The 10,069-nt window shown below is 54.2% G+C and overlaps 2 protein-coding genes across 2 annotated transcripts; one reads left to right on the top strand and one right to left on the bottom strand.

Annotated features, from left to right (window-relative positions):
* Positions 1-3,807, top strand: T310_8417 (Transcription elongation factor SPT6; the record flags this gene model as incomplete). The annotated part of the gene is made up of 2 exons (XM_013468801.1): positions 1-3,503; positions 3,557-3,807. Coding segments are annotated over 2 exons (3,754 nt in total), but the record flags the coding sequence as incomplete, so codon positions are not given.
* Positions 3,808-4,913: 1,106 nt separating this feature from the next.
* Positions 4,914-7,964, bottom strand: T310_8416 (Oxysterol binding protein (Osh3); the record flags this gene model as incomplete). Its single annotated transcript, XM_013468800.1, has 2 exons — positions 4,914-7,841; positions 7,929-7,964. The coding sequence occupies 2 exons, from the start codon at positions 7,962-7,964 to the stop codon at positions 4,914-4,916; spliced, it is 2,964 nt and encodes a 987-aa protein (XP_013324254.1).
* Between the last annotated feature and the right edge of the window lie 2,105 nt (positions 7,965-10,069).

Here is a 10,069-nt window from a genome sequence, read left to right as displayed (position 1 = left end):
CCGGAAGGGCATCTCCGGCCTGGCCCTCACCGAGGCTACCGGACTCGACGAGAACGCCCTGGAGGATATGCGTGCGGCCTTTGGCGATGGCACGGATTATCTCTTCGCTCTCGAGATGGAAGAGGAAGAGGAAGAGCGCGAGATGGAGGAAGAAAAGCAACTCGACCTCAAGGATGTGTTCGAGCCATCGCTGCTGGCGGAGAAGATGTTGACGGACGAAGACAATGAGATCCGATTCACCGACGAGCCTGAACGCCACCAGATCGCCCGCAAACCGTACAAGCACGTCACCCTCAGCGATGAAGAGTTCCGTGAGGAGGCCGGATGGATAGCGAATATGATGTTGCTGAAGAAGCGTATCGAACCAGAACTCCGGGAGCCTTTCCAGCGTTCCGTGACCAAGGTGCTCGAGTTCATGGTCACGGAGGATTGGGAAGTACCATTCATCTTCCAGCATCGCAAGGACTATCTGATTCACGCCGCTAAAGTGCCGGTCTCTCCGGACCCTAATAATCCAGATGCTCCGCAGTACACCATCAAGGCTCAGAAACTACTCAACATGACGGATCTGTGGGACATTTTCGACCTTGACCTCAAGTTCCGTGCCTTCATCGACAAACGGCATCACGTGCAGAACATCTACGATAAGCTCCAGAGCGTCATGAAAATCAAGGATGACATCATCGAGGACATGCTCCCGGCTGCCACGACGATGGAAGAACTCCAGGATCTTCAGGAATACGTACACTTCCAGTATGGGCCCCAAATCAAAGACTTGTCCTTGATGGGGAATGGCACGAACGGCACGAATGGTACGGAGGGTGCGGATGGCGCAGATGGCGCAGATGGTGTTGATGGCACCGAGGCCAAAGGTGAAACACCACTCCGCCGCAGAACCGGAGCGAAAAGTTTCTTTGATCGCGTCAGAAACAGTAATGTCTACAATCTCGTACGCGCCTTTGGAATCACCCCCGATGCTGTCGCGCAGAGAGCTCTGAAAAAGGGCCGTGGACAGTACACCGAAGACCCCGAGAAGCCGCCGGAGGAGGTAGCGGACAGCCTTCTGGACACGGACTTCACGAACGCGTCCAAGGCCCTAAAAGCCGCCAAAAGCATGTTTGCCGAGGAACTGGTGATGAGCCCCCGGATGCGCAAAGTCGTCCGCCAGGAATGCTACATGAAGGGCGTGGTCGACTGCTACCGCACCGACAAGGGCCTCCGACGGATCGACGAAGAGCACCCTTACTACGAGTTCAAGTACCTGCGCAATCAGCAACTCACCGACATCGCTCGCCGTCCTGAGCTGTTCCTGCGTATGCTGAAGGCCGAAGAAGAAGGCCTCGTCCAGGTCAAGGTCCGTTTTCAGGACTTCGACCGGTACCGGGAGAGCCTGTATGCCCACATCGAATCGGACAATCTCAGTGAAGTTGCCGAGGCCTGGAACCGTGAGCGGCGCGAGGTAATTGACATGGCACTGTCCAAGCTGGAGAAGGTTATGAACCGCAGCGTCAAAGAGAACCTTCGGCAAGAATGCGAGAACCATGTGGCCAAGGAGTGCCGGGAGGTGTTCTCTCAGAAGCTCGACCAGGCTCCATACAAGCCCAAGGGGATGGTCCTGGGAACAGTACCTCGAGTGCTTGCTGTGACAAGCGGGCGGTGCCGGATGAATGGTGAAGGCTACATCCAGTGGGCTTGGGTGGAAGAAGACGGTCGTGTGGTGGAAAGCGGCTTGTTTGAGGACCTGCGAACGGGTGACAAGGATCGTCATATGAAGGAAGGCAAGGACGTGGCCACCTTCGTGGAGCTGGTTGAGCGGCGGCGCCCGGACGTCGTTGCGGTGTCTGGCTACCATCCTGACACCCGGAAGCTCTACAAGCAACTTTGCGATATCATTGACAAGAAGGATCTCCGCAGTGCCCCCTACACCGATGAAGACGACAAAGAGGTCAGTGATCGGCTGGAGGTTGTCATCGTCAATGACGAGACCGCGCGGGCATATTCCGCTAGCAAGCGGGCGAGGGAGGAGTTCCCGACGGCACGGAACTCGTTGTTCCCTTACTGCGTTGGTCTGGCCAGATACATGCAGAGCCCCATGAAGGAGTACGCTGCCCTTGGGAAGGACGTCGTCCAAATCCAGTTTGCGTCTGGACAGCAGTACGTCTCGGAGGATCTCCTTATGCGGCATTTGGAGACTGCCCTGGTGGACATGGTCAATCTCGTCGGTATCGATATCAATGAGGCGGTCACCGACAGCTCCACAGCCAGTCTGCTGCCTTACATTTGCGGTCTGGGTCCGCGGAAGGCCTCCCATTTGCTGAAGATTATCAACATGAACGGCGGCGTGGTGAATAACCGGGTTGAGCTCCTTGGTGTCAACGCCCAATATCCGGCGATGGGTGTGAAGGTGTGGAACAACTGTGCCAGTTTCCTGTATATTGACTGGGAGAACGCCGATCCGGACGCCGACCCTCTCGACAACACTCGTGTCCATCCAGAAGACTACGACATCGCACGCAAGATGGCGGCGGACGCGCTGGAGCTGGACGAGGAAGATATCAAAGCCGAGACGGACGAAAACGGCCAGGGCGCGATTGTCCGGAAACTGTTCAAGGAAGAGGCGCAGGACCGGGTGAACGATCTGATTCTGGAGGAATACGCGGAGCAGCTGGAGAAGAACCTCAACCAGCGCAAGCGGGCCACCTTGGAGACGATCCGGGCGGAGCTGCAGCAACCGTACGAGGAGCTGCGGAAACAGTTCGCCTTCCCTAGCACCGATGAAATCTTCACCATGCTCACTGGCGAGACGTCCGAAACGCTCCGGGAAGGCATGGTGGTGCCCATGTCCATCAAGCGGATCACACACGATCACATCGAGGGCATTCTCGATTGCGGTATTGACGTGATAGTGCCGGAGGCGCACATGACGGATCGCCACGACCGGTCAGCCCGGGATCTCTACGAGCTACACCAGTCGGTGCTGGGCAAAATCCTCTATCTCAACCGCAAGAACTTTACGGCCAATATGTCGCTCCGTGAGGACCAGGTCAGCCACCCGTTGAAGAAGACGGTCGATCGCGCGCCAGGCGAGTGGGACGAGCGACAAGAAGAGGAGGATCGGAAGGCGCTGCAGGAGACGACCAAGGTGGAGAATCGCTTCATGCGCGTGATCAAGCACCCGCTGTTCCGGCCGTTCAATTCAGCGCAAGCGGAGGAGTACTTGGGAGGCCAGAGCCGGGGCGACTGCGTGATCCGGCCGTCGTCCAAGGGGCCAGATCACTTGACGGTGACGTGGAAGGTGGCGGATGGTGTGTACCAACACATCGACGTGCTGGAGCTGGACAAGGAGAACGAGTACGCGGTGGGACGGATCCTGAAGATCGGAGGAAAATACACGTACAGCGACCTGGACGATTTGATTGTGAACCATGTACAGGCGATGGCCAAGAAGGTAGAAGAGATGATGAACAACGACAAGTTCCACAACACCACCCAAGCCGCAACTGGTAAGCCGTCTACTTGCCTATCTTGTTTTCTGTCAGATGCTAACAAATAACAGAGGAGTGGCTGAAGACATACACCAAGGCAAACCCGAAACGATCCGCCTACGCCTTCTGCATCAACACAAAGTATCCGGGATACTTCAACCTGTGCTTCAAGGCGGGGCAGAACGCGTCGCTGCAGTGCTGGCCGGTGAAAGTGATTCCGCAGGGCTACGAGCTGCAGCGCAACCCGTATCCGGACATGCAGGCGCTGTGCAACGGCTTCAAGTTGCTGTTTACTAATATGCTGGCTGGGAAGCGGCGGTAGATGTCACCTCGACAAGAAAGAATTTTTCAACTTTTCAACTTTTCAACTTGGGTTTGGGTTTGTTTCTTTTTATTCTGCTGGTTGCATTATGTTCGGGTAGCATTAGCGATTGAAATACCTCGTGTTTGTATTGATTTTTTTTCTTATGTTTGCACTGTACTTTACGAGCATTGCAGAAATAATAAATAAAGAAATGAATAAAATCTTCTCTAATCTAATCTAATTATTTTTTTTCACCGTAGACTGAAGCAAGCTTGCTTCATCTTAACTACCTAAGTCTGACTAAACAATAAACAATAAACAAACTAAACAATACTCAGTCCGGGGATACCTAGGTGTATCTCATCCCTCTACATAGCAGAGAAGTAAACTCCATGTTTAATAATATAGTATTAGTATAGTCACCCCTAACTAACTAATTAATTAATTACGCCTTTTTTTTTAAAAAAAAAAACTCTCTGATAAAATTGCCAACAACAAGAACCGACAAACAGCATAGCATAGCATAGCATAGCATAGTAGCATGCTCCTTCCTTCCTTTAATATTAATAACCCTTCCCTCTGACGAACGATGAACGATGTCGTGTCGATGTGCTGTCGATTCAACTCGATTCAATAAATACTGTTATTAAACAGTCCACAAGATAAGACAAGACAAGGCAAGGCAAGACAAGACAAGACAAGACACCTATCTATCTAGATTGATGATAATTACTAGATAGATAGATAGATATTGGATAGATGTCGTGTCCTGCCCGGCACTACCGATTGCAGGAAGTAAGTAAGTAATAGCTGTAGCAGCAGCAGCAGTAGCAGCAGTAGCAGACAAAAAAGAAAAAAAGAATACTCTCCAAGCGGACCTCATAACTATATTCCTTTGAACCCTGAAAGGAATATATAATCCTCGCGAGACCACTTCGAATACGCAGTAGAGGTAAATGGTAATCATATACGGCTACATGGCTACATATGCTACAGAGATGGAAACGGACGTGAAAGATATCAAGGAATCTCTGATTAATAAATCTCGCGATTGCAAAAATGAAACGTCTACGTATATATGTACCAGGAGATATCACTGTCAGACTGCCGTCAGGTATGATACATTACAGCTTAAAGATGGGAACGACGCCATTCCACTCCCCCCGGCTGCGCTCCTCCCAATATCCGTCCTTGCCCGTCTTCAACCGCCAGATCACCTCATCCCCATGCGGCTCTTGCACCCGCGTGAACCACCGCGGCCGATACGTCGCTCCCCGTGCCTCCATCTCGCGCCGCCGCTCGCGCTGCTTCTCCTCCAGCTTCGCCTTCAGCTCCTCCGCTGTGTCAGGATCGCCGTCCTCCAGCGCCCGCTGGTCCGGCCGCAACCGCGAGTCCGTCGGCGGCAGCTTCCCCTGCTCGATCGGCGTCACCTCGTTCAGCGTCGCCGCGAACACCGGGAACCCGTACCGTTTCGCCGCCTGGTCCACCAGCGAACCAACCGCCCAGATCGTCTTGTTCGTCGTCGCCCCGTGCTCCGTCAGCTGTAGCGAGCCCGTCCACGTGCCCGCCAGCCCCAGAGGGAGCTCGTTGCCGTGGATGTCAAACGCCTTGACGCTGACCTCCTCGCTCCGCCCAGAGAACATGCCCCCCGTCTTGAACGTTGTCACGCTCTTTTGGCCCGTCGTCTCGTTAACGACGACCATCTCGCCCACCGGCTCGACGTACTTCTCGCCGGCGATAATATTCCGCAGAAACGAGGTGGCATTTCCCCAGCTGAAGCGCTCGCCGCTCCCGTGCAGCGTCAGCCGCACTTTACCTTCCGTGACGATCTCAGCGGACTTCCCCCAGAATTTCTGCGTCGGCATTGGCGATTGCGTCAAACTCCAGTCCTTGCCGTCGGCGTGGTAGGCCAGCTGCACCGGCCGATGCGACACCTTCTCCGCGATCAGCCGGAACCCGCGGTCTTCGCGGACGAGCTCAAACGTCTCACCGAGCATGGGGTTGAACGGCTTCCGGATCGCCCGCTCCTTCACCCGGTTCGACGACAGGCTCGACAGCGCAAACGCTGTCACGTAGATGAGCCGCTCCAGGCCATCCGTCGCGCTCGCCGCCCGGTCCAGGAGCGTCGAATATTCCATGCATTCCGCAGCTCGTTGAAGCAGCGACAATGGCTCATTAGCCGTCACCGGCATCGAAATCGCCGACAGATCCTTGCCCACGTTCTTCCGCAAGAATCCAATCAAACTCGGCGGCTGCATGACCGGCGCTGGGACGATGTTTCGACGCTGTACGGGGTTCAGCGGCAGAGGAGCCAACGACTTGGGTTTCGAAGGGAAGAGCAACGACGAATTGTCCAGCCGGAGACCCTTCCGGGTGAAGCTGTCTCCGTCGTCCACATCACTGCCCGTCAGAGAGTCGGCATCGTCCACGACCTCCTCCTCCTCGTGCTTTTCCGCCTCTTCCTCCGAGTCGTGCTGGATCGTGAGCAGCGGAGACATTGGGCTGGGGCCGTCTTCGGCATCAAAAAACTCCTGCGACATATCTGATTCCATGCTGACACGGGACGGCACGGCAGAGACTGATGGATGCCGCCGGTGTTTGCTTTCAGCAATCAAAGCGGAGAACTCAGCCACGACGCTATCGAGATCCCGCAGCACAGCCATGAGATGCTCGTGAATGTCATCCTCGTAGTCCGGATGGCTAATGACGCTCCTCGGCTTTCTGTCGCCGATAACAGATGCATTGTCGCTGGCCGCACTGGGGACAGTTAGAGGTGTAGACGTAGGAGGTCGCTTCGCCGCGGCGGCGTTGTTGTTGTTGTTGTTGTTGTTGTTGTTGTTGTTAACCTTCCGTTTCCAGAATGGCCGCCTCTCCTTGGCATCAAAGTAATCTTCCCCCCCTCCTGAAGGCTCCGAGGGACTGGGATGGGGGCTCTGGGAGCGGCCGCGTCGTTCAGAAGTCGCCAAATTGGTCGAACTGAAATATTTGGGATCCGTGTCCTTGGCCAGCCGTCGCACCGCATCCCTCGTACCCGAGACTTTGCTCACTAGACTCTCGATCTGCTCCCATTCCCGGTCCTCCGCCGGATTAGGGACGGCGCGCTGCGACGCGTTGGGGGGAATCTGGAGGAGAGGAGAAGTCGCGTCGGAAGGACGGTCCTCTGTCGACTGCTTGGCGGCCTTTTCAAGCGCCGTCTTCCATGCCGCGAAATCCTGGTCATTGGTGGCCCGGAGATGCCAGATCTCGGCGCCGGAGTCGATCGAGAACTCGCGCCTCTCCGCGTTGGTTGCCACGGCCGCCAGCTGCAGGGGAATGGCGCCGCGCAGAGCGGACGAGTTGCGGTCGTGATAGTAGGACAGAGTCGAGGAAGTGAAGTCGAGCGAGAAAAACCGCCGGGCCCAGCCCTGGTGACGCTTCCTCCGTCGCTTCTGCAGCACTCCGGTATGGACCGTGGCAGAGATGCCGTTGGACGAAGTGGCGCTGCCGGGGCGCTTGGTCGGTTTCCCGCCCGACACATTGCGCCCTTTGGCCTGGGGATGGGCCAGCGTATCGCTGGAGCCATTGGTGACGGGGTTGAGCTTGGGCGAGACGCGGTGGCCGGCGCTGCCAGCGTTGTTTGCCGCTGCCAGCGCCTGCGAGTGATGGACCTGGTGGCCGGACTGCGGAGGCATGGCGGTCGGGTAGGTCAGGAGGACGAGGGTGGCGGTCTTGGAAGTCTGTTTGGAGAAGGTGTTGTCGAACACGAGGGCGTAGTTGCCGCCCTCGTGGGCCGGGACATCATAGGTGCCCTGGGAGATCTTGTCGGCCTCGCATTTCCCAATCCACTGGATGGGCTTGAGGCCGATGCCTCGCAGCTTGTCGATGACGGCGGACTGATGCGGATGGTCGCTGGACTCGACGCTGTGGGAATCGGAGGTGGGGGCGGCGGACGAGGAGGAGGCCAGCTGGCCGGGATGCTTGAAGATGCCGAAGTTGAGGGACTTTTTGTGAGGCTGGATGCTCCAGGAGATGGTGTGGTCGCCCTTGACGTTGACCCAGCGCACGAGGTACGACTGTGGGGGAGGAGCGGACGTCAGCTTTGCCCTTTTTCACCCAAAAGAACGCTCGCTCGAGCGCGTGTGGACGCGATGAAGACGTACTTTGCTGTGGATCTCAAGCTCTTCCATGCCCGCCATGATGGCGCGGTGCCTGTCAGCGCGGACAGGCAGGACAGCAGCGGAGGATCAGACGGAAGGCGTAGGCAGGCAGAAGAGACTGCAGCAGAAAGCGAGTATGCAGAATAATGATCCTCCGGATGGCGTTGGGGGAGGAGCAGTCGGGATGCAGGCTGTTGACACCGTAGCCACAAGCATTCAGCGTTCAGCGCGGTCCCGAGCGGAAGGAAAGTTTTGGGGTCAGCAGCACCACCCAAACAGGCAACCCCCAGCCTTCGCCAGCGATCGGCGCGCGCAAGGACCAACGCGAGAATAGACGGCAATGGGCACGCTGGCGAGGAGTAATTTAATATTCAGGATGGGAAAAAGACGTCAGCGTTGTTGGCCACCCTTTGTTTGGACGGAATGCGACGGATGCCGAGGCTGTCCGAGGATCCGTCAGGAGAGCAGAATCTACCGGTTAGTGAGTATTAGTCCACTCGCGTCCAATGGAGGCGATCCAATGTCAGCGGCATATTGCTGCACGTTCAGCTGGGGGCCTTAGCTGACGGTGCGGTGGCCATGAGATTGGCCATTGACGAGGTGCAGATTTAATGAAGATGATGCAGAGTGGTAGAACGAAGCAAGAAAATAATATCCGGATACGATCACGGGACAGCTCAACACGTGAAGCTCACCTGACAGCGAGTCTCCTTATTGATATAGAGAGGTCAACGTTCATTGGCAATGCGAATCATAGCTAGTATACAATATTCCCATCGATGAATGATCTGCATTAAGAATATCTTAATCTAGATGCTCTATATTCTTCATATGCCCAGTTTTAGCTGACCATTCATCAACCAGTCCTTATTCCACCCCGTCGTCAGGCAGTAGACTTGGTGTCTTGCAGGATGGCACTGATCGTCTAGACAAGGGACAATAAATACATCCACGAATACGGAGTACTAGAGGAACCAAACCATCTGTTTGATGTCGTCAGTTAGTCACAGTACATGTAATGTACCTATACTCCATCCTAGCACCAGCACCAGCATACCTAATCCAGTCTCTGAGTCTGTCCCAGAGCACACAATAAATAATCAATACAGGCAAGGTTAGTAACTACCAGCAAACTTAGGTACCTGGCAACAGCACAGACCACAAAGCTTGATTCAAGCTTGAGCCAGGGCCACTACTCTCTGCACTCCATATCCCTACTTAATTAGGTAGGTAAGTAGCTAAAGCAGGAAAAAAACCCATCGACAAAAATAGGAGCCAGCATAGCCATATACGAGCATGATGTAGAGTCAGTAGGTATGTGTGGGGCAATAATAAGGCAGTGCCAGACACTCCTCCGTACGGAGTATAATATATTCTCCGTCCATGCACTTACTTCCCGTCCGTACGGTATTGTATAGTACGGTACAGTCATACATACAACCCCGCATCTATAATTGGCAGCGACAGCGACATCCCTCTTAGGTAGACGATCGACCCGACCACTCTGCGGCCGGTGAGGTGAAATAGTGCTATATATTATTATTATATCCTGTAAGTACCTACTTTTGTACAGAGCAGATCGGTCTAAGTGTGGTATATACTCCGTTCTTGACAGATTTTCTTTTTGGGAAGAGAGTCATATCGTTATTTATTCTTTCATTTTTGTCTAATGGACAGTACAGTATGTACCGTGCAACTACTCGCAGCGAATACTTTGTCCAGTGACCTTAGCTCAGCTTAGGTTTAATTTGTATTTTGTTTACCATCTCATCATCTGATCCATCTTACTTCTCGTATGATTCATTATAGGTATTTTAATGTTTAATTTACATTGCCTACAGGGCCGTACAGTACAAAGCCATGCTATACAAGTTGCAATCAAAAAAAAAACCCAACATATACATACACATATATATACCCATTTCATTAACTAACTATGTATCTGATGATATCTCTGAAAAAACTCCACCTCAACCTCCCTCCTCCGCCCCATCCCTATCCCACTCTCCAGATGACACGGCTGCTGCTGTATCGGCTGCAGCCGATAATAATCAACCTCCTCCAGCTGCTGGTACAAACCCGGGTCGAAGGATTTGTGTCTCTCGAGGAGATACGGTCGGACCGGCATGGGGCTGGAGATGTGT

Source organism: Rasamsonia emersonii (assembly GCF_000968595.1).
Source record: "Rasamsonia emersonii CBS 393.64 chromosome Unknown ctg1118621760742, whole genome shotgun sequence".
Taxonomy (NCBI): Eukaryota; Fungi; Ascomycota; class Eurotiomycetes; order Eurotiales; family Trichocomaceae; genus Rasamsonia; species Rasamsonia emersonii.
The sequence above is the reverse complement of the archived record's forward strand: the minus strand, read 5'-3'. Positions and strand labels throughout refer to the sequence as shown.